The sequence below is a fragment of the Lepidothrix coronata genome, unplaced genomic scaffold (genome assembly GCF_001604755.1).
Source record: "Lepidothrix coronata isolate B3197 unplaced genomic scaffold, Lepidothrix_coronata-1.0 Scaffold80, whole genome shotgun sequence".
NCBI lineage: Eukaryota > Metazoa > Chordata > Aves > Passeriformes > Pipridae > Lepidothrix > Lepidothrix coronata.
Genome location: NW_016690260.1, coordinates 1,368,390 through 1,393,424, shown reverse-complemented (window position 1 = coordinate 1,393,424; position 25,035 = coordinate 1,368,390). Strand labels below are relative to the sequence as shown.

The window sequence follows — 25,035 nt, the reverse complement described above, 5'->3', positions numbered from 1 at the left end:
AAGTGGCATCAAAATACAGCAGCAGCAAAAGTAAAGCTGAACCTCTGCCTTATTTCAAAGACACAGATAATACTTAGAGGCCATGTAAGAAATAAAAATCCTTTCTTTATCATAGTCTGTTGTCTTTTTTCTAAAAGTAAGATGAAACTGCTAGATGAAAATATTTTGCTTAAGGGGGAAAAAAGTTGGGGTTTTCCAATAAAAATATTATGGTCTCTCTGGGAAATCTGGAAAGGCACCAAGAGTGTCCTGCTGTTCAGCCCCCTACTCCATCTGATGCTTTAACAGTTCCAGATGGCCTTTACTACAGGATGACCTCTCCTCTATTCTTTTATTATGACCTTTGGGTCACAAATTATCTATAGGATGCTGCTGTCATTCTATAAGACACTGCAGTACTCTTTCATCTAAAGAATAAAGATGCTTAACATTAAAACTCATCTTTGTTAGGGTGACCTTCCAATGATGATCAAACCAGACAGTTATTCCAATCAATGTCATTGCTGCAGAAAATATGTTTCATTTTTTTGCAACACTGACATTAAGAAACCAAGGCGTGGTTTTCAAATCAAATCACTTTTGCAATTCTACTTGGCTAGAGAGAGCCTGTTATACTCATTTAAAATACCAAAAATATTGCTGTAATGGTTTTGATGAGTTACATTGATTAGAAGGACGTGGTAGGTTTGTTTTTTGTAAGTTATTGATGTGATTTTCATGCAAACTTCATTGATAGGAGGTAATAAAACTTTATGTAGGTTTTATTAATTATTTGTCTTTATCATCATTAACAGAACACACTGAACTTACACAGGAAAATATAATAAATAGTCCCAATGTACTAAATAAAGTAATAAGGTTAATTTCTTTCCTGCTGTCAGTAAATTCATGTTAGCAGTCTCTCGTCAGCTTGACATCAATTAATGATTTTAATTCCAGACTCTTGTCACAGTACTCACCACCCTTTTGTCTAATTAAAATGGATGATGCATGATGAAGGGAAAACACAAGACTTCTGTTCTTGTTGTAACATTTCTATTCATTAGTATACTTTTACAACAAAGGGTTTGTGGCTTTAATGGTACTAGAGAAGGATGAAGAGAAGTTCATTATACGCTGGAGATAAAGACCCATATACCCTTAGGAAAATACAATACAGGAAGCATTTTATGGAATAACTGAATCCTTCGGGGGGGGTGGGGGGTGGAAATCAGTGTTATTTTAGCTACTAATGAACGGACAGAATGTTTCCCTCTAAATTTAGGAAAAATAATATGCGAACGACACCCACTGAAATCACAGCCTTGTTTACATTCCCACAAAAAAGTGCTGTCAGCCTATTGATTGATCTCCAAAAGTAGCAGCAAATCTGACAATACAGACACAGCCGCCTGATCCGCCTCCCCCAGGGCAGCGCCTCTGCGGGACCAAGGTGCGCGGTGTCCCCGCCGGCAGCCGCCGCAGCATCGCCTCCTCCCGCGGCAGCCAAAAGCAACTCCCACGCTCCGCTTGGAGAGGTGTCCCCAGCTGATAGCCCGGCACCGGTCACTGCCGAGCCGAGCCGAGCAAAGCCGAGCCCAGCCGGGCCGGGCCGGGTGGCAGCGCCGAGCCCGCAGCTCCCCCTCCCGGCCCCGCGCCGCTCCCGAGGCACCAACCGGGCCGGAGAACTGCGGAACTGAGCAGCGGAACTATGTAAATGTAATTCCTTTTGTAACCCAAAGGAACAGAAGGTCATGTTTTCCAAAATAGAAAGGGGGGAAACCAGCACAGCAGGAGGTTTCTGTTCCAGACGGTGACTACACATGCACCTTCCCAGCGCGTCATTGCTCTGCCGTGCTAACTGTCCTCCAGCACGAATAGCAGAAGCTGTAATTGTACAGCTGCTTTTACAGAGTAGAGGAAACCCTCGGCTCCACAAGCCACCTTCTGACCGCTCTATCATCCTCCCAGCATCTCTGGAGCCTCCACCATAGCGTTTCCATCAGTACAGTACATTCTCTTCTGAAAGGTTTCTCCTTATCGTCTCAAGACTGATCCTCCCAACATGGGTGTTTAAGTGTTTAAGCACTTGATTTTGCATCCATTTCAGTGGAAGTTGAAGAATAATACAATACTAAGATTAAAACACTTCTATGGTTACCCAGAGATTTATAGAACATTGGCAAAGCTCTTAAAACAGTGTAGTAACCAGAGAAAATATCCTGTAGATTTTCTTTCCAAGAGAAGGAAGTGCCTCTAGAGTTGGATTACAGCATATGCACTGTTCACCCACAGCTGGGATCATGAACTTTTAATCATGAGACTACATATGAATTGCAACTTTTATCTTTTAAGCATTATCCAGCAGTGAACCACGCCAGATTCAGATGCACTTCTTGAAAACTTCACAAAGAGGTATGTTTAGTTCATTCCTCTGTTATCTACTACCTGGGTACAAAGAGTAAAGTTGTTTGGGTTGGAGAGCACTTGCATTGCCAGAGGAAGTCAGTCCAAGGCTGAAGACAGACAGCATGTATAGCCTTGCCATGTGTGTCAAGAACTGCACGTGCCTGAGCTAAAGAAGCGCAGATTACAGGCAAAGGTTTTGGATTTGCTGAAGATTTATTTTGTAATGAACACAGAACTGCAGGGGAAAGAAAAAAGCAAAGAAAAAAAAGCAAGGAAAAAAAAAAGCATAAAACAACTACCAACAAAAAATGAAATTGAAGGAAAAATCCAAGGGTGAAAGAGGGAGAAACAAAGGTATCAGAACCTGTTGTTGGAGGAATGTCTCTCTCCAGCAAGGCCAGAACATAAAAGCAGTAAGTTTTCTGGACAGTTCTGTCTTCCCATCTCCTAAGAAAGAGACCACACTAAAGGGCTTTTAAGAACTCAGAAAATGTTTCAGGGCAATCAGGTTGCAGGATATCAATGGACACTCTGGCTACATATTGAGCAAAGTCTACCCTGGAAGGCCCTCAAAGACCAGATGTAGAGAGTTGCTATAATGGAAAGGTCTGTGGGCTTCCAGAGGTTTAGATCCAGAAGCACAGCAGAGGGTGACCATTCATATGAACTAATTCCTCTTGGTCATTGATAAAAGTTTCAAAATCTGGTTTTAAGTCTATCCTACATAGCAAAGCCTGTGTAAAACTATTAGTAATTAGGAGCATCTCTGAAAGCTCAAGATATTCCACTCATCTCCAATCTGTAAAATCCAAGAGATTTTAGAAAGATGTGCAAACCACAGGTCCATCGTGGGACTCTGGAATTCATAGAACACCTTCTATAACAAAACCACAAAGAGCCCAGGGCTAATTGAAGTCAAGTCTCAAGACTCTGCAGTATAGATTCCTTCTTAGGAGACAAAAGGCCAAGTTCAGAAAACATTGCTTATTTTTGCCTTGAGGTTTTGATTGGTGCCACTGCTGGGGAGAAGCACACTTTCCAAGAGCACAGCAGAGCCCAGCTGGATTTTCAGATCAGCGCTTGGCAGACACTTAAAGATGTTGCGAGGAGACTTGTCTTTCCAGAGTAAACCAGCGTTAAAGCACAGTGACACAGGGCTATGTTCTATGGCCTTGGATGAACTGTTATTCCAGTATTTGGAGAATTTAAAAATAGGGAGCATTTTACATCATTTTTGGTAAGACTAGTGGGTGGTCTCCTCAGATGATACCCCTAACTGTTCCAGTATTCATTTTTCATTGAAAGCTGCCTGTATTTTCAACTAGATAACTTCATTTTCATATCAAAATTACTTCAAGATTGTCAGTGAACCATACACAGCTTAAGAGATACATAGCTTAAGAGATATGCTCCTTAATCAGAGAATCAATAAATTATTATTAATAATACGTTTATAGAAGGCCATTTTATTAATTTTAATCATGGTAAATTGAAGAGCATTAGTTTTCTTATTTGTCTCATAATACATATGAACACTGCTTTTAAGGTTTTAAAGAAAATTCTATTGTAAGCACAATACTATTAAAATTATCAAGTCAAGGCATAACAATTCCATAAAATTGTGGGCATGATTGATTTTTTAATGGGCTGTTCACTTGTTCTCTGACCCCCCTAGGATTTTTGCTCCTAGCCTCTCATACATAGTAAATTCATTAAATCCAACCTATTTCCCCAAAGTATTGCATCATTTTAGAGGTATATAGTATCAAAATGGAACAAGTGAATTGTATTGCTAAAAAAATTGAGGGAAAAAAACCCACAGAAAACAAAGTTAAAATAGCAGCCATGATGAGCCAACACTGACAGCAATATTTTACTCTGTCTCCTAGTAAGCATTTTGAGCGATTGTTCAGTTAATTTGCAAAAGTACTCTTCATTAACAGCATGTATCTAACATCATAATTTTACAGGATCTAAAGGAAACTCTCTGCAATCTAACTGCAAAAATATTTAGTCTCTGTAGACCAAATCAACATCTGAATTTTTCAGAAACATAAGGAAGCACCTCACACATTTGGTTGCTATTTTATTATCTTTTATTAGTTGTACATGCCACTACCCCAAAGAAGTTGCATTCTCTTATAACACAAAGGAAAGCAAATACACAGGGAGAGAGAGTAATGGGAGGAGGAAGACCCATGTTACAGTAACATCAAGCTGTTATGAAGTTCTGGCACATGCATTTTCTGCAGTTTCAGTGAACACTTAAAATTGTTTTTATAACAAACGAGAAGTGAGATTGTAGGAAAGATTCAAATTGGTTAGCATAACTTGATGGACAGGGATTAGGAATTTGCTCCATGCATTGAGGGCTATACAAATAATTTCATGATTCTACCTTGGTACCCAGCGTGACTATTGCAACCTCTCTTATATCATCACATGGGCAGTCTATACTCTCACCATTCTTACGGAGAGAGACAGAGAGACACAGAGAGACAAAGAAAGAGAATGAAGAGAGAGCAAACGTTACTAACTCACATGTAAAGTCTTTCTTCTTTGATTAAACGTATATGGCTAATTTTCTGGGGACCTAATGTTACTAAGAAACCCTCCAAGCAGGGCCAGCTGGGGTTCAGCAGGGTGTATGAACCAGGGAGCAGGGTAGCGTGTGTGTGGCCAGCTGTCCTCCTGCCCTGAGCTGGCAGGAGCAATGGAGGCAGATTTCATGGCTCTGCACCTCTGGCGGGAGTTTATCTGCCAAGTGGCTGCCCTACCCATGCATAAAGGGAAGTGGGCTGCACAATCACCTTCATATCCAAAGTCACTTGTTTCCTTCAATTCCAGTCTTCCCCTTTAGCATTTAATCTGAAAGCACTTTAGTTTTGAAAACAGGAATAAATTTAATGACCCTGCCTCACTTTTGTTAAAAAAGAGAAAATAAAAACCTATCAAACAAGTAAAAAACATCCAGGCACTGTAAGCCAGCCACCCTCTACAGTCAGAATGGATGGAGAAGGACATGAATAAATTTTTACATCAATTTATGCTAGTATATTTGCTAAAGAGTAAAAAAATTCCCATAATGTAATCTAAATGGATGGTCACAAATGATAAAGTTTCTGGAGTTTAACAAGTAAAACTAACGAATGCATATTCCCAGCCTGCCTTAACTGTAATGTAAGTCACTCAACCTTAAAAGAACTGAAAGCAAACCATTTTAGGAATAACTGAGGAGACTACACAGGAGTTACTGTGGCTCTGCTATTCCACTGAGCTGTTACTGATGAAGCCATCATTTATAACTTTTGCTCTTACCCACAGAAGACCAAGGTACATAGAGATGATGGTTGAAGGAACCATGACAACTAACTAGTGATACCTCCTGTACAAAGACAACGAAATTTCCCTTCAGAGTTTCTGCATCGATTATAAATTTATGGTTGAGCTATAGTATGATTTTTAGATAAATAATTCTAATTAATGGTTCACTTTCATTGCTAACTGTGTCTGAATCTATTTACCATTTAGCAATCAAATTTTGTAAAGTTTGTCTCCTTTTTGAAGTGATGCTACTCAAAGAGGTTGTCTCTCCACACACATCCCCGAATACCAGTTAATATATAACCTAAGCTTTCCAAGATTTTGCCTAAATTCATCCAAGAGACACCAGAGTCTGGGCCCCAAATATATAGGATTACAAGAGATAGGATGAAAAGTAGACTGGAAATACTGAGAAGACCATATGACATTTATAATATATATAGGGTCTTTTATGTTAAGGAAAGCTGACAAGGAAAAATAGAGGTACTCACCACTCATTTTTAACATTAGCAGTTTAATATACATATCATTCCATAAACAGACTGCATGGCACATAAATAGACTGAACTCCAGTGACAAATATACTGGTAAATATAATTTTTAGTTTTTTCCTAAATTTATCAATGAAAAAACTAGATATGCAAGACTTTGAAGAAAAATACAAAACAGACTTCATTCTATATAAATATTTGTTTTCTGAAAATATCAAGAAAATCAGTTATAGAATATATAGAGAAAACATTTCATTTTATTACTTCAGTCTCCTCAGTAAGGAAGGGAGTTCTGGGTCTATAAAAGATGTTTAACACAGCCAAAGGAGCTGTTGATACTAATGTCCAAAATAAATCCAGCTTTGTCTTGTTATTTAAAGTAGGTAAACATATCAACATGTGGGAAATTTCATCAATGAAAATTGAACTTCAGTTATTTAATTTAAAAGACAAACTCTCTCTATCAAGGTTTAAGCAAATACTGAAGTCTACCTCTCCTGTTCTTGCTTCATTCGTATTCTCTCCTCTTCTGAAGTAAGAGCTTCCTGCACTTTTATTTTACCAGTTTTCTCACTCTTGTCATCTTTGCGATGTTTGCCAAACCTGTTAATAACACACAAAAAAAGAATCTAACTTGTGAAATGAACAAAACTGTATTTTCCTTTTCCTATGACAAAGAGAGTACTCCAAGAAGGACTGTTTGGAAACCAGGAAAAGAAAGTGCAAAGACCTCAGAATCTCAATTTTTAATATTTTCAGACTGCTTCTGGGGTTTTTTGCATAAGTTTTTTTAATTTTATTTTTATTTCACTCCCCTTAAAAGTTTACATAATTCCTCATTAAAGAACAGAACAATCAGAAAAAATAATAATTGGACCACATTCTTCTTTCATGCCAGGATTTTTGGATTGCTATTCTTAAATACACAGTCAAACAACGTTTTAGAACACTATCTCTGCCAAAGAGTGCAATTCAGGTTCACATTAAGCAAAGGCTTCCACATACGGACCTTGAGAGACACAGAGCCGTACGTCTGACAACTGCCCAGAGCTCAGTCCTGCCCTCTGCACCTGCCCAGCAAGGGCAGTTTCACCACACAGTGGACACCATTCAAGAATGTAAATTTATTCTTTTTTCAGCACCAAGATTTTTTTAAACTTTATTGCTCGTGACTCTTTTCCCCCAAGGGTGTTGCAGAGCCGGGAGGGTGAGGGGAGGGATGGAGCTGGCTGAGCTGTCCCAGACAGTTCAGGGTGCTGCCAACCCAGGGTTTCAGCCCTTCACGTCTCCTCTCCCCTCTACCGGCTACATTTCAAGTATTTTAGATTTCTTCCATATTTGCACATTCCACTGTTTTCTTTAAACTTTCAACAGAGAAGAATTTGGCATTTGAGATACTCAGTTATTATTAGGACAAAATTACGCATATTTCTTAAGACACTTTTGACCTATTCTGAAAGAAATGACTTTTGTATAGAGGGAACCAAACAAACACTTAAATATAACTTTTAATAGATCTAGATCTTAGATGAAAAATTTCTATTTAAGGTAGAAGGGCTAACACGTATCTATTAAACAGTATTTTATTATATATACCAATTAAATGTGGCATCATTTATCACACCAAAAGCAGCAAGAATTTTACTTTTTTTAAACCAAATGCTCATCTGTGAGCTGACTGACACTGTGGCACTTCATACTCAGGTTCACATCAAAAGTGAAATAAAAGCACTGAGACATGCAATGAAACATGTCCAGCAATAGTGCAGACAAGACATCCCAAATGCTCATAAACAGTGAAATAAACCACAGAGTTCTTAAAACTTTCTTCTGACCTGTTAATGTAACCCCTTTAAAATGTTTAGAATCCAGCAGGCATTTATAATATAATATTTTCCCATTTGTTCCTTTTGATTCTAGTACAAAGTCATTGTGTGGGTTGAAGACACATCACACAGCAATCCTGCAGAACGATTTAACGATTCTGGCCACTCAGTTGAGAGATAATATTTATACTGGGTAATCATGTTTATGGCTCTTAGGGCAGCTCTTTAAAAACACAACAACACAAAAATAAAGTATAGGAGCATGTACACAAACTTTAAAGTGTGTGCCTGTTCTCCACAGTTCCCAGATTTCTCATTTCCAAAGTAATTCAGGCACCTGAAAACTAAAACTGTTCATTAATAACTACCTGAAAAGGGATAGGCAGAGGACATGATACGGTTAAGAAATACAAATAGAGGTAAAGTCTCTGATTTTATAATCTCTTATACGTAAAACTGACATATTTAAATTCAGTCATTCAAAACACCAAGGTGTATCTTTTAAAACATCCACTCGTTTATTAGAGAGTAGTCAAAACCATTATACAAAACATTTACATATATGACACAAGAGATTTAAATCAAGTTCTGGATGTTGTACACCAGACAAAAGAGAATGGTTAATTTAAAATAGCCCTAAAACCTCTATCCAAGAGAGGAGTTTTGGCAGAAAAACAGTGGAACTGAGCCATTTCACCCTGATAGACAGAGAGTGCCTGAGGTGGCAGCACAGGTCTGACTAACAGAACACACAGAGTTGTGAGGAGACAAGCAACATATGTGTGACTGTAGCACAGCATCTCTGAGATGCCCACATTGGCTTCTGTCTCCTGTCCTTCCTCAACCCATTCAAAATGTTAGGCAAAGCAATTGAATCACATTCAGGACTACCCAGTTTATTTTTGAAAAAGAACTAGTGGTTTCAAAAAAAAGGGGGGGGGGAAATTGCATTAGCTAGTGGCCATTAGGTTTTGGCAGCAAAACAGAATTTCTGCCACCATAAATCAATTCATTGCAAGTATGAACAGATATATACTGAAATCAATACCTTATTAGAAAAATAAAGTACACAGGAAATTTCTAATAATCCTTGTAAGCAATCTAGTAAATGTATGGTCAGGATGCATGACTGTGGGAAGAGCATTTCTAATGTTATCAGGTAATCCAAAACTAGCAAAATTCAATGGTTTGAGTTTCCAGATCCAACCACCCAAGTCCAGAGCACACTGCACTCATGCTGTGTTCCCAGACGCAGAGGTAGGTATCACACATGCAGCAACTCAGAGCAGAACTCAGAGGGTTCAGTTTGCTTTGACTCATGAGCAAGGTGTGGCAACAACCCTTCTTCTCTTTCAGGGTTTTCTTTCTGGGAAAGAATGTTTCTTCTGCCCTCGGGGACCGTTCTGATAAAGTCTCTGGAAGACATCTCTGGTCTTTCCCAGGCATTTCAAAGGGTGGTCATATTGCTCCCACTCTGACCGGAGACTTTCCAGTGCCCGTCTCTGACAAGCTCTGTGGTCATCCCAGCCTAGCAGAGTATGAACCACGCTGGTCTTGCAAAGTTGCCTTCTCTGGATTTTGTCACCCGCAGAAGTGATATATCTGCCATAATCACCACTGCCTGTAACAAGTTCAGCAACTGTTAAGTGCAGTGTCCCTACACTAGAGCCCAGAATAACAAATACCATCCTCCCCCCTCCCTGACTGTGGTTTTGTGTTTTTAGCACAATTGTTAATTGTGGATTAACAATCTCGAAGCATCTCTAAGATGCTGAGATAGCATTTTAAGAAGACGCTGAGAACCACCAAGTACTTGAGAAAGGTGTTGAAAAGAACTGTGATGGAGATACATTTGTACACACTCCCCACCTCCTTTTTTTCTGTAGGAGCAGTCAACACTCCCCACTCCAAACATCATTCAAAGTCTTTGGCAAGATTACTCTTGCTAGCAATTAAGTGTGTTTGCTATTTACTTCTATTAAAAGTGTTTGCTCCATATAGTGTGATTTATAGTTATAATGAAACCCACAGCCTAAATCAGCATCCTCTCCACCAAATTTATAACAGACATTTATAAATTATTTAACAGTCATATTCAAGCTCAGTTTAACTACAGAAAAGCAACATCCAACAGTGCTAAGACACAGCATTAAAGCTAGCTGTTAACACTCCATCAACTGTACTGTGGTGTGACTACACTGGTGACAAGCTATTCAAAATCACCGGTCCTAATTTCCTCAGGTAGATGTTTCCTGCACTGATTCATGAATATTAAGCAAAACAGGACACTCAAAAATGAGACTATTCAGACCACTGAAATTCAAGAAGCCTATGCAATAGCCCTTTAAAACACCAAATGCACATCCCACAGATACTATGTACTGTCTTCACAGTCGGTGGTAAAACCATTTTTGCTGCTGTCTGGTGGTCCTTGTTTAGTTGTGTGAGTCAAAAGAAGCCAAGTATGGGTCAGGTTCCCAGAATTACTCCCAGTATTTAAAGCACCCCAAATTGAATGCACCAGCCCAACGAAAAGAACTGGCTTGCCTATGAAAAAGTTTCACCTTCTTACAAGTGCAACTGGCATAGTCCCTGAGCTGCCCCATGAACATTAGTGCGTGTGACACCTTCCCTGCAATCCACCAGGCTTCGCGTCATTGTGAATCTTACCTCTTTACTGCTCAGATACTCAAAAGGAAGGAAAGATGGAACTAGGATGTATGTCCTGTACATGACCCATGGTAATTTTGGAACCTTACTGCTTCCAGTGTTATTTCTTCCCTAATCCATACATTGAATGGCCTGGCACACCCGCATAATAAGTTCCCCCACTGAAGCAACTGTTCACTTACTGATAACAACCTAAGGCTGTTACTCCCAAAGTGCAATCGTTAACGATATCTCCCTTGTAAAATAGCAATCACCATCCATTTGTCCTATGCCAGAGAAATTCTAGACTTTCCCAAGGCCTTGAGGATACAGCCAAGTACTGTGATCCCAGCCCTTGCTGCTCCCTCCCCAGACGCAGGAGCTGTTCTTTGCTGTGTGCAGCTGGTTAGCGAGTGCCTGAAGCACCTGGTGATTGTCAGGCACTTGACTGAACCTGAGATGGTCTCGTTCTCATAGCTGTGAGGCTGGCTGCTGGGATACTTGTTGCAATTCTTACAAATGCAAATGAAATGACAACTTGTCTTCTGATACAGACATGAAAACTCCACCACTCAGCATCTGTGCACAGCAATGCTCCTTGCATTAGTGAAAAGGAGGACAGTGCTTAAAAACAAAGGTAAAAACTACTGTTGGAATTAAAAACCAAAACCATGCAGAAAAGGAGCATCTGTGGCACTGATGTTCTGACAGTCCTGAGAATCTAATTCTAAGCTCCTGTCACTTGCTAAGTTCAGTGCCAACAATTTGACTGTGAGCTATAAAAGCCCTACCTAAATCAGTGCACAAGATACCAATGCACAGACACAAGCTACTACATGATGTGCAACCAAATTACATACACTACTGCCTCACAAAGTTGTCATATAAATGATGAAAACAGCTCTGTTGCTAAAGCTTGAGCTGCACCAGCTACTGTGGAGCACTTGCAGCCACAGCAGCACAACACTGACCTGAGGCCACCACTTTCTTCAATCTCAATTCTGAGAAGCAGAGCACAGAATATTATTAATGAGGGTGGAAAATAAAGGAAAAAAAAAAGTGCACATTTTCCTCCAAACCCCAAGTAATAAAAAAATTACCACTCTGTTCATAAACATATCCTCTCATAGACATAGCTTAATACTTCTTTGAGGACTCAAACTGTATGGTTACAGAATAATCTCTTTACAATAGTAACAATGTTTACCTCACATAACAGCTAGTTTATTCAGCCGCTCTCTTATTTAAACCCTGTTATTAAAAGTATAGCTAAAAAGTAGTTTAATTTTATTTTGTAACTGTACAAGAAAAGGCTATAAGAAAAAAACTTCTATGACTAATTGAAATACAGGTTGTAAATTAAAAATACCCTGTCTGTCCAAGACTGTGAGAAATTGATAAAAGAGAGCAGCTGAAATCTTGTTCACTCTAATTGCCAAGATACTCCAGGGTTCTACTTAATTTATAGCTTCTTAATTCTCCTTTTACATTAAGGGCTAGAGAAAGTTTCCAGATAAGTGTAAATGCTCAGTTATATTCACAGATCCACAGACTTAATCCTTAAATTCAACCAACAATAGCAACCACAATTAAGTGAAGAAATTAAAAATTGTAAGAGGACTGTTTTTTAAAAGTATGATCTCCAGAATATAACAGCCAAGTCGCATCAGAGGAAAGGACCATCCTCAGACCCGTGATACTAGTTTGTCACATTATTATTAATAAAAAGACAAGAACACAGACCTATATGCCGTAAGCTTGGCCCTCAAATAGGAAATCCTGTGAACTCTAGATAATCTAATCAAACTAAAATGAATACCCAAACCTCTCTGTTGGTCCCTAGCTGGCTCGCTTTCAGGCTTACTTACTTGAATGACTGTCACCAACTAGGAGGTGACCTAATCCAAAGCCTATCACACAGAACAGAGAGGCACTGACTAGGAATTGCCTTCAGTGGCTTTGGCCAATGCATTAGAGCAACTAAAAAGAGAAGGCAGAACATGTAAAGAACAAGCTCAAGCTACGACATGATGTCATATATATAAAAAATGTTAAATGTATATAAAATACACATGTAGACATAAAGAACACATAAATGATTTTGCAAAAATAGACATAAATACAGACAGAATAAGTGAAGAAAGGAGGATGTATGAGTGGTAGCAAGAGAAATTTCAATTTACAAGGTATCTCAAAAATAGATTCATTTTAAAGGAATATACATCAGCATCCTTGATATAACAAAAATAATATACACATAATCTGCTAAATGGATTGTACCCTGATGCGTTACTGATGAGATCATTGTCGTCTGCCAAATCATCCACATATTTCATTAGAATAAAGAGCTATAGAAGAAACATGCATTAGTTGATTAATGAAAAAAAATACACAAAAATTGATTGAGACAGAAGTTCAGTAGCATTATGTTCCTTAATACAAAAAAGACCATCATTAAAAATTAACAAATGGTAAGTGTCTTGAGATATTTTGTCAGTGTTTTCTGTCTTCAAGGCATGCTCTTTTCCCCACGGTAGCAAACTATTCACAGGCGCACACAGACGCACATAACCTAACCCTACTCAAAGGATTTTGCAATGATTTCTGCAATCTCTTTCACCCTGTTGTATCAGCAAAATCATGAGATTCATATTGCAAAATATTATTGTGACACACAAAACCATTCTGTTGCTAAAAAAAAAATTTAACAAGCATAAACAAGGACAACATAGCACACAAACACAAATCACCCTGTGTAGTGATGACTTGAGGGTTTACAAGCCTTCCTTTCCAAGCAAAATTGTGCAAGTGCTATTTTTAAAAATATGCTTGTAAGTGCAAATATTTACATATTTGCAATGGATTTCTTGAAATAGTCAGTTATCACATGTAATCAAATTAGTAGATCCTATTCTACTTGTTAGGAGGGAGTGGAATAACTGCTGAGTGACTCAGCAGCAGCACTGTCCTGAGATGACACAGAAGCACTGATGTAGAGGCACCTTGATGAAGGAGCTTGTGGGCATAATTAAAACAGACATTCATAATTTCATTTTTCATGGGTTTCTTCACCTATATTAAAACTGGTAAAGCAGCAATCTTTCTCATGCAACATTCCACAGAAGACCCCTGCCCAGGAGGGTTGCTGGGGAACTCTGCTGTCAGAAACCAAGAAAAGCGCACTACAAAAGGTCATATGCAACTCATGAAAATGAAGACTACCCTGAAAAGGTACACTTGTACCTCTTCAGAGCAATAAATTGCCTTCAAGCTCAGCCACAAACATAGAAATTCAAACCATGAGAACCGAAGTGGCTATCACTGCAAATTATCAGCCCTCTTTAGTGGCCACCTTGGGCCTGAGTACTGTAAAGCACATGATGGTCTATGTTATATTCACACATTTTCTCCCAACAGCCTCTGCATCACCTTCCAAACATTAAAAACCATTTTTCAGCATCGTTCAAGTGGGGATTCTAGTTCATCTCACCAAAATAAGTCTATCAAAAACAACAGCCAGGACGGCACATACATCGCAACACTTCACATACAACATCACCGGTGATTCGCACAACAACTTCCTGGAAAGAAGTGGAAACAACATATGCAATCGGTAACTGTTTCCAGCCAGTGAAGCTTAATCTGCCTGTCTTCATGAGTCAGTATCCCAACTTCATAGAAAATGGGTATGATGCCAAACCAAGAGACATGTCATGAGGTTTCATTCAATTATATTCATAAACAGTTTTGATAACATTTCTTGAAAGGCATGACACAACAGGCAGAATATTATTCACACCAAGTCGCTCTCTTTTCACAACTTAAGCATTTGTAATATTTACTTCCAGCATAAAATGGTGGAACTTTTAAAAACAGATTTCTTTTACCGAAAGACCATCTGTTTGCAAATTTCTAAACCAAAGATAATCTTCTTGCATTGCTACTCATGATTGCCTAAAGCTAGTTGGAGTCACGGACAGTTCTAATAAATAGATAAATAAATCACAAAAAAAAAAAAAAAAGAAGAAAAAGAAAAAACCTAACAACTAATTCAAACTACTGTGGTTTAAAAGCAGGCTGAGAAGGTCAAAGGAAGTATGGATAATTTTACAACGATAATATTGGAAAAACAGCAGCAAGATAGCAAACAGACAGGAGAGTCTTTTGTTGTATGTCCAAATCTACTCAATAAGCAATACCACAACACATTAAAAGTCCCCATAAACAACTCATTTTCATGGTGGTCAGCCAAAACCTGTTAAACTGTGGGTTGTGGCATCCCTGAAGGAACCAGGAATAAAAAAAGAAAACTTCTGCTTAGGTACAACTTTGTTAACAATCAGCAATGATGGGAGCAACCACAGAAGCAGTACGTGACATTTTAATGGACAATTCATAATATTCTAAGCATTTTAAAGTTTGTAACCAAAACTCTTTAATGTTGTGTATGTATTCAAAAAAGAGAGTAGTTATTGACTTGCCCAAACCTTAAATTTGGTACACTAAGCATGTGCTACTTGTCATTGAAGAAAGTAGCTCATACCTGTGATGCAGCCAAACTAATCCAGTCTTTATATCAATCTATCTATCTATCTATCTAATCTTAATGGGCAACATATCCTTACACTGCTGTGATTTAAATGCTCCTGTCCCACCTCTCTGACAGAATGTGCCCATCATTACTGCAGTGCACTATTCTAAAATGCAGTATTGCGCAGTAAGATGTTAAACTGTAATTGAAAAACTGTAAATACAAACTGAAAAAAAAAATAAAGCCTCACTTGCAAAGTAAAGAGCAAGCTCCTGAAAAAATTTGAGTGAAGGCCTGCAGTATGTTAACCTGTCTTTCACAGACTGCACCCACAAAAGCTGACATACAATCCTCTACTTCGCAATACATAATACCATACATAGGGATAACAAAAAATTCCCAAATTCTAAGCAGCAGCAGCAGCCACTATTAACAGGTGTCTGACAATCTAAAGTACAATGTCGTCCCTCTTCTATAACATAAGCAATTTCTCTCAGTCATAGTAAAATGCTACATCCCAGTGCACTGGGTGCCCTGTCCAGCCCACCATCTCTCACTCACACTGTGCCAAACAGGTGACACCACCTTATACCCCAGCACTCCCCCCCGACAACTGCTGCCCTGTAACTATGCAGCAAGGTGGGCACACTTCTGTTGTTGCATTCGTCACGCTCCACAGAGGACTTTAAAAATTGTGGACCAATTTACGTGCTAACAATATGACATCGTCTGACTCTAATTACCAGTGTCCACTAAGAATGCTTAGAGAGAGCGTTTAAACCATGGCTACTCTTCAACACATTCTCTTCTCAACTGTACTTCTAATTCCTGCTCTGTTCATTTTAATGCATTATTGTTTCCAAATACAATGCTTCAAAATTGCAAATTATGTCTGGCTGAAGGGCTGATTATGAGAAATCCTATCACTTCTGCCTCTGCGTGAATAACTCTGATAATAATGAGTGATTGATTGAGCTCCAAGAAGTCCAAGTGATGAGAAGGGTCAATTTGAACATTTTTATTAGCTTCTTTTGTTAAATCTAACACTTTGCCAGGCCAGAGACAAATACTGCATCTGGTTACCATGATTTTTTCCAGCCCTACAGAAGTATAATTTAGAAAATGGGTACTGTTCTAAAGGCAGACTTTATAAGAAATGCTAATGAAACATAAAAATCCACCCATTCTACTGGTCAAGAGATGGTCAAAGTAAAAGAAAATAAAAAGTTACAAGGAAAATTTGCTACAATATTTTCCTGGCAGAAAAGGAAAAAAAAAATCCCTCAGTAATATGAAGAGTCATCATAACTCCATTTTACAACCAAAATGTTCACTTGATACGTACAAGGTATGGCCTGCCTTATGTAAACATGAGCTACAACATAAAAGTCACTAAAAATGCTTGTTAAGCACATGCAACAGCAGAGAAACGAGAACAGAAATGTAACACACAAGCTAGTTAGACCAGGAAATTGCAGTAACATTATTCCAACAACTGAAGTCTTGCAGTCTAGCAGATACTCTGTATAAAATCAGCAAAAGTTAACATAGACATATAAAACATTAATCAAACTAGTCGCAGTTTATCCAGAAGCTTCCGAAGATTAAAATTTCCCTACAGGTCTCATTACTTAGAAATGTTAATAAGTCAGTCAGCACTTTTTCTGTCAATTACTAAAAATCTTTGTTCATACACATCTCCTAGAAAATAACCTCTGTAGAGTAAATTAAACAATAGATGGTGTATCTATATTTTTAGCCTCATTCACGTATTTACAATTATAGGAGGTAGGAAAGCCCCAGACAATATTCAGCAGGAGACAACAGTCAAGAGTGTAAGATCTGTAGGACAAGTCTAACCAGAATATCCCTAGAGCCAGACAAGTGTCCAGCTGTCATTCTCTTCTCAGAGGATGCCTACAATGCCAAAAGCCAAGTCCCCTTGCTGAGCCACAGCACCCCAGTGCTGATGGCTGCAGGCTACAGCTTAGGGTCTCCTATTTTGTTCTGGGTTCCACAGTGCCACCTAAGTCTCCTTATGGATAAAAAAATAAAGCTTAATTTTAAACCCAAATAAATAATACTAATAGGACACTTTTACAAAGTCCTTTAGAGTACAATTAATTTAATGGCCTTGAAGTGTTCAAGGCCAGGTTGGATGGGGCTTTGAGCAACCTAGTCTAGTGGAAGGTGTCTCTGCCCATGACATGGGGGTTGTAACTAGGTGATCTTTAAGTGCCGACTCAAACCATTCTCTGACGCTGTGAATCTACATTATAATAAAAAGCAGAGAGAAAAAATAACAAGCACATTAATTTGAAAGTTTGCTACAAAGATAGGGCTAAGGCACAGGACTTAGCCTGAACCAAGGCTCTGGTTAGTAAGTGTTAACGTGCCGCTGTTGGCTTCACATACCTCTGCCTGTTCTATCAGCTGATATTTTGCCCTGCGGCATGAAAATTTAGTTTACACATGCAGTATCTTCTGGGTGGAAAATGAAGAGCAAGACTTTGCACTGCAGCATCACCACTGGAACAAACCATCTCTGGAGTAGATGCAGTAAGACTCAGGTGGATCATTGCTGGGAAGGCAGTCTGGCAGCAAGTCCCTGCAGCAGCTGGTGTCAGGGCTTGCCCAGAGCTACCTGGAGCCCTGGAGATGCCTGGCATCCTGCAGCTGCCAGTACTCAGAGCCTGAGCTGTCTTCATGGTAACTGCAGTTGAAATAACTATATCAATTGTGATTTATACACCAGTGATTACTTTAGGGTGAAGCTGAGAGCAGAGATTTTTTTCAGATTGCAAAGATGCACAAAGCAGGACTTGCTTGGGACTGACTATAGGCAAGAGATGTGGGGTGTTGAGTTGGTTTTTTGGTTTTTTTTGTTCCAGTCACCTAGCAGAGAACATCTCAGACCTGGACCAGCCCCATACACACTGACATTTTTTTCTGATTTGTACCTGCTCAGCCACTATAAGAAACAAGTGACTAGGCCTATATTTATTTAGAAACCCAAACAGATGATGTTTAAAATAAACTTAATCTTGATATCAAAGATATCCGATTCCTGAGATGCTCTTCTCCAAATGAGATCACCTCTGCTCATGCCCAGTGCTGCACACAGTATACAGCAATTATCACTGCCATCTCACTATTTATTCTGAATATATAGCCCAAAATAAATCTTAAAGAAATATAACAATGAAAATGGCACTGAGCCTTCACATTTCATTTACTTTAAATAAATACTTTCTTTGGGGTTATAAAAGGCAAACAGAATCAGCAAAGTATTTGGAGCTCCACAGATAATATCATGACTCCTAACAGTTACAGATTGTAATATTATTGGTACCCCTACCTGCTCAACAACATCAGAGAAAAGACAGAGAAAACACTACAGCTGAAACTCCTGCTTGTGCCAGCATGTTGTACTCTGAATTTCAGGATTTAGCACTATGGGTTAAAGACAAAGATAGCATCTATAACAACATTGAGAAATATTTGAGATTTATTTGTGATATGCTGCTGTTGAAATGTGTAATAGGAGTTCAGCTTGCATTCTAAACACTGCTGGCACACCTGGTGTTGAATACGCTCGAGGCACTTGCAATCGTTATAAAAATATACTACTTTCATTATTGTGGTACTCAAAATTGGTGATAAAGATAAGATTCTAGATGCATTTTTTGTTATTAAATTGTCTTTTTTCAGATCTTGTAGAGCTAACCCATAAACTTTGTTACTGATTAGACACTTTCTTAGCAAGTACTACTTATGACAGTTTATCATAACAAAGAAAATTACATACATTTTCAGCCATCCATCCACCATTCACCCACCTTCAAACTAAACACCAGTATCTAGAAGCTGTAGCATACATTTTTAGTATACAAATATTTTGTATTTCTACAATACAGGAAGCACCACAGGACATCAGAATCCCTGGAGACACTGGCATGGACCAGGCATTATCTTATTTTTAAAATGAGAAAATAGTTTTTCTTCAAAGTTTAAGCAACTTGCCAAACTCCACAAGTTTTTTGTATTGCAAGTACAAAAAACATAAGGACTAACTATGCTGATTCCATTGACAAAGCTAGGTCTATGAAGTTAATATATTGACTGAACTAGCTATTTATAACAGAGAATTTCACTAACAATACCAAGATGCTTTCAACATATAATAAAAATCCTTTAAAACAGTAGTATGTTACCATATTTCTCAAAATTAATCAAGTTCACCAAGTAGTTTCATGAAACCATACTATGGTATTTTTCCTTTTTGGACCAGGAACTACGAGACCGATAACAAAAAAGTCCTGAAAAAAGTGTTAATGTGTGTAGAAACAATGAATTTATCTTCTGCAGAAGGAAACATTTCAAAATTTACTGTTAATTACATCACCAGCTAGACTAAACATACACTGTAAAACTAGCTCTTGAAGTGAATTCATTCCAGCAGGGTCTATTTCAAAAACATCTACAGCCTTTTCTTGCACTTTTGCTTATTGTAAGTTTGCACAGAAGCAGTAAAATTTAATATGCTGTGGAACACTACATTAACTACTGAAATCTTATAGCATGTCAAAAAGGCCTACTGCTACGTTGCAAACATGCTTACTTGAGTGCCACAAAATACCGACAAAATGAGTCAGATCTACCGTGGTGTTCTTGTATCTCATCTTTGGGAGCAACTACTGATCATGTCAGAGGTGAAGTATTGGGCTACAGGGACTTCCCAGGTATCATTCAACTCTGTGCACCCAGATTCTTATTTTCTTACATTAAACCCTAAGGAATCTACCAAACATGAAAGGAATTAAAATTAACCCTTTCTCCCCTTCCAAAAGTAAGATTAAATTCCTTCATTTATGACTGGCTGAACCACAAATGCCTGAGGTTTTACTAGATATCTATACTTTGGGATGAAAATGAAAAGTATCAGCATTAATACAACACAAATTGTATGTATGTATTTAATTAAAAAACAGGTGACATTTTCTGGTGTAGCATGAAAGAGTGGAAAGGAAGATTTCTGTCAACTGTTTCTCAGTTCCACAGAAATTAATTACCTTTTCTAGCTCAGAGGATCATATTAGACACTATTAGTACCATATCAGCCAATCAAGCTTAGTATCCTAATAGTTGCCATTCCAAGACAACTTGGAGTGAGATGCTTGGAAGCACAATAAAAATAACTTCTTTATAGATAACTTCTTCCTTAACACTAAGCATGCCATGACCTGCTCACAGTCACAAATATATGCATAGTTGCATTGCTTCCTATACCCTTGGGGTCCTATGAGGGAAGCAAGTCCCTGTGGGTAATCACCTATCACAAAAGTCCTTTAAAATTTAAACTTTTTGGATGACAACCTTATTGCACATACACATGCTCTTGCTTTATGAGAAGGATAAGTACATGTGGATTGATTTATATTTTTTGTACCAGCAATTATTCAGTATATCTTATTCCTATCTTCTCTTACCAAGGACAAATATTTTTCACCAAAAGAGTGCCTAAGCACTGGAACACACTGCTGAGAGAGGCTGCTGACTCTCCATCCTTGGAGATATTTGAAACTCAACTGGGCATGACACTCAGCTGATGAAATGTTGAAGCTGGACTGCTGTGAGCAGAAGCTGAACCAAGCAGGGAACCCTTCCTGCCCAAATCACTGTAAGAGTGCAGTATTTTCAGTATCTCTTCAGTTCCTCCTAATTCTATCTTTTTTTCCGCTCCGTAAGAAGTCATCAACAGATTCAAAGTGGGGGAAATACTACTTGCATATCTCACGGGTACTGTGTTCCTAATATTTCCTTCTCTCTTATTGTTTCTACAAAACTCTTGTTCCTCTTATTTTTCCCTGGAATAACAACTTAAAAGCCCTCTGAATGCCTTATACCTACTATATGCATTCAGGGAAACATGAGGGCATGCCTTATACCCACTACTATGATACTACGTTTAGGGAAATACGGGAACTGACTGCCTATTTCTATGCTGGTATATTCTATTCCAGCAATCACACACTGTTTTATCCCCACTTTGCCATTTTCACTGAAGTCTTGTATAATTCTGTCTTTAAGGACTATTTCTCTGCACAATAGTAGGGTATATGGACATCTTAACAGGAAGCATCAGCCTGCCAACACACTGCAAATAGAGATCATTGCTCCCGGGAAGTGAAACACAGTAGTAAATTGGAGCTTTGCCTTTTAGAAAAGGATCAGCTATCCTGCAGCTGCCAGCTTAAGTACCTCAAGAAACTATGACTTAACAACCTATGTCATCTCACCTATAAAATATATTAAGTTGCATTCATTTGCCTCTAAGACAACATTCCTATTCCTGTTTTTAAACACGATTTTCAAAGATGACTCTGCTTTAAAAACATAATCTACAACATCCATGATGTATACCAATAAACAGGTGCTATCAGTAGTGAATTAAACCTCCTCCAAAGAATCTTTCCAACAGATAATGAAACAAATGTCATTAATTGAGCTTTCCACCTAACAAATATTTCATGTCTCAAGACAGTATTTATTTACAATACTTTGTTAAAGACTAGTGCACTGCCTGGTTAGTCTTCAATTATCACATCAGGTAGAGGAAAAAATCCTTTTTCTATATGAGCTTAAACTGAAATTGACTTTAAATCTCTGAACTGTCAACAAATTCTTCCCTGAAAAGGCTGGCTTTGCAGAGATTATAAAGTAGGTGTCATCCTTGACACTTGCGTTCTATATTCATCCAGCCATCCTGGAAGAGAAGTGTGCAGAACGCCGGGCAGGATGGCAGAGGGCTCAGCTGTCACCCTGCCTGCCTCCCGCACTTGCTTTGCAGGCAAAGATGGTGCTGAAGGTGTCAAAGGTTCTCTATTTAAAGTCACTGACAAGCAAAGGAAGAACACTGGGAGAATATGTTAGCAGCCACTATGAACTCGTCTCTAGTAACAAGTCATCCTGACGCATACTTCTGGATGTTGGAAGCAAAAGCCCTGATCCTATTGAAATTAAAAAAAAAAAAAAAACAAACTCTCAGACACTATCCCCCCATCAGATTTACAAGTTCAAGATTTACTCTGGGAAAATCCAGTGTTACGAATACACAGAGCAAAGCCCTGCTTTCTGTCAGAGTGACAAACTAGAAAGCCACATGCGATTATGTTAATCTCCCACTTCAAATCTCCCTCGCACAATTGCATACCACTGCTTTCTGTGTTTCATTTAAAAGTCATAGAGTTTACTAACCACTTAATGAAGCTGCATTCCTTAAATCCCTGACAGATTATGTGAACCTTGTTTGGTTTAGAAACATAAATTTGCCATTCCACTGCCCCCTGCCCCAGTGACAACTTAGTCAAAAGCCGGTGTTCTTGGGGCTGCAGGCAATGAAACACGTTTCCTCAAAGGAACAGATTCCATCAAGCAGCAGGAAACAGGAAGGCGAAAAAGTGCAGAGAGGAAGGATGGAGCATGGCTTGCCTTTCCAAAAAAGAAAAGCTTTTTCCAATAAAGCTTATCTCTTTCAGTCCCTTATTTTTAATTGGAAAGAAGGAAGTGAAGAATATGCAAATGCTCTGAAAGACACTTGTAAGAGTCCTGGGTGACTGTCCATCAAAGATCACAATTTGCTGCATGGCTGATTTCATGTGACTTTTCTGGTGCTGTGTGCCCCAGTGGCCAGGTGAAACTTTGAAAACAGATCAGGACAAAGTAGCCCAGAGGAGCACAGAAAAAGTGCCATCAACAGTATCAAACTTGCAGCCAGGAGAAGTGTGCTCCTCCTCCTAAGTCTGAAAGGACATCCTGCTTAGATCCTGCATCTAGGATTATAGCAGGTTGTGCATTTTCTAGCTGGTGGCAGAAGAGGGGAAGCAGATGTGGACTTAATGATAGTTGTGCCAGCTGGCTTGTAATAGTAGCAAGCAAAAACCAGAGCACAAACAGCCCCAAATTCCATTTACCTGACCAACGACCCAGCTCAGTGTTACTGATGAAAGTCTCAGCACAAGCACCACAAGCTGTCAGCGATGTTCTCATATGAGCATTAGCAAAACCAGGCACAATTCAGTGTGTGCACAACAAGCTTCCAAGCTTGAAATGATACAGCTGACGAGTGTTTAAGCACTAACCTCCTCCTCTGTGTTCTGAGGCTTAAGATTTATGGCATTTTGGTCCATGAGCAGAGCACTAAAGAAAAAAAACCCACTGACTTTCGGAGCTCATTCCCATGTTTTCTATTAAGCCTGTACATCGGTGTCATTCACCAATACGAAGTCCTATTAGTCATGCTTCCAAGGAAAATGTCATCATTGCTGCTTCTTAAGCTACTGAATGATAGAAGTCAGACCACAGATTTTGTTTTATCAAGTTTGAGGTATTTTCCAATCCTGCTGATTAGGGTATAATTCAACAGTATTTTACATAACTCAGATACCTTTTAGTCTTATGCCTGCTTAAAAATCTGAAGATTGTTACTAAATAAAAGAGAAAGAAGGGAATTACCAAATCAGTGCCGTAACCTTTGTGATTTGCTTTTCATCTCCTCACAGCTATTACAATGAGAAAACTTAAATGAAAACCAGAATAGGCAACACAACTAAGTCATGTAACAAGCAACAGTAATCTGTGTAGGTTATTCTCCCATATGCCTAGTCAGAGGTCTCAGATGGCTAATATGGTTGAAATGTGTAATTCAGGGCTACAAATAGTATGTTTATAAATCTAGACATGTCCAGTACACCTTGGAAGCAGCTGTGTGGGGTTAAAAAAAAGCCAACAGTATATCGGATTTCAGCTAAACAAGGTTGCAAACTGAATTATCTATTTCCTCTCACAGAACTGGAAGATACAACGCTGCAAGGCTCCCAGTAACCATTTTAAATGTAGTTAAATCTAATTAGGATTAGAATTTAATGCTAATCTGGGAATATTACATTTGCATTGGTTATTCAGTGTATTGATTTACCCACCTGCATGCTACAATAGTTAAGATAGGAATTAAAGATCAGTTACCATACTGACTTTACATCTCCATCAACATTACAGGCCAGATCCTAAAATACACAGCCTCTGATACTAAAAACACCTATGCACAGGATTACTTTTAAGCATGCTGTCTTGTTCTGTGAACACATACACAGTGTTTATGTTCTCCATTGAAAAGTCATGTTTAGGTATTAATTCCTAAATTAATCCTTAGGTATTAATTCCTACAGTAGAAAACGTATTTATTTCATATAACATACTTATCCACAAATGCCAAATTACATTACATCTATTTCATAAGCAACCTCCAAAACTGATGCAGACATTTCTTGCTTAAACTTAAGATACAATGTCATATTCCCCATCTTTTGTTCTCCTCAGCTGCTCCCCACATAACTCAAACATATCGTATGTATTTTAAAAGCCATTTTTGTCCGATCATATCATGGTTTACTTGTTTCTGTAGTTTTTTATTATCAGGCAGTGAGTGACTGTCCATCAGTATTTTCAGCAAGACATTACTAGCTAGCTTGGCCTTCCTACTATTCCCTTTCCTGCCCTTAGAAACCCAGAGCTGCTTCTTTCTCTTGTTATTCTCAATGTCTTAATGGTTCAGTTTCTTCTAAAGATGTTATTCCTCAGACACATCCTTTCCTGAGACCGACCACTTGCTGGACATATTTTATCTATCATGAAACTCACCAGTGAGAGTCCCTCATTCCCAGTAAGAGTGTGGCTGTCTACTTTCTTTCAAATAAATTTAATTCCCCCAAAAAGTGATAAACACAGTGATACCACTGTCTTACAGAAACGCAGTTCAGGGATGACA

At 38.5% G+C, this 25,035-nt stretch overlaps 1 protein-coding gene across 13 annotated transcripts in view; it reads right to left on the bottom strand.

The window, feature by feature from the left end:
- Window positions 1-25,035, bottom strand: part of PARD3 (par-3 family cell polarity regulator) — a 450,340-nt gene that overhangs the window by 110,883 nt on the left and 314,422 nt on the right. For 9 of the 13 annotated variants that reach the window (XM_017820189.1, XM_017820190.1, XM_017820192.1 and 6 more), the window contains one exon: window positions 6,696-6,806. The exons of 3 other annotated variants lie outside the window; for them this stretch is intronic. In XM_017820189.1, coding sequence (XP_017675678.1) covers window positions 6,696-6,806 — 111 coding nt within the window. Of the gene's footprint in view, window positions 1-6,695; window positions 6,807-6,840; window positions 9,651-25,035 lie in introns of those variants that run through there. One more of the 13 variants, XM_017820200.1, reaches the window with a different exon arrangement.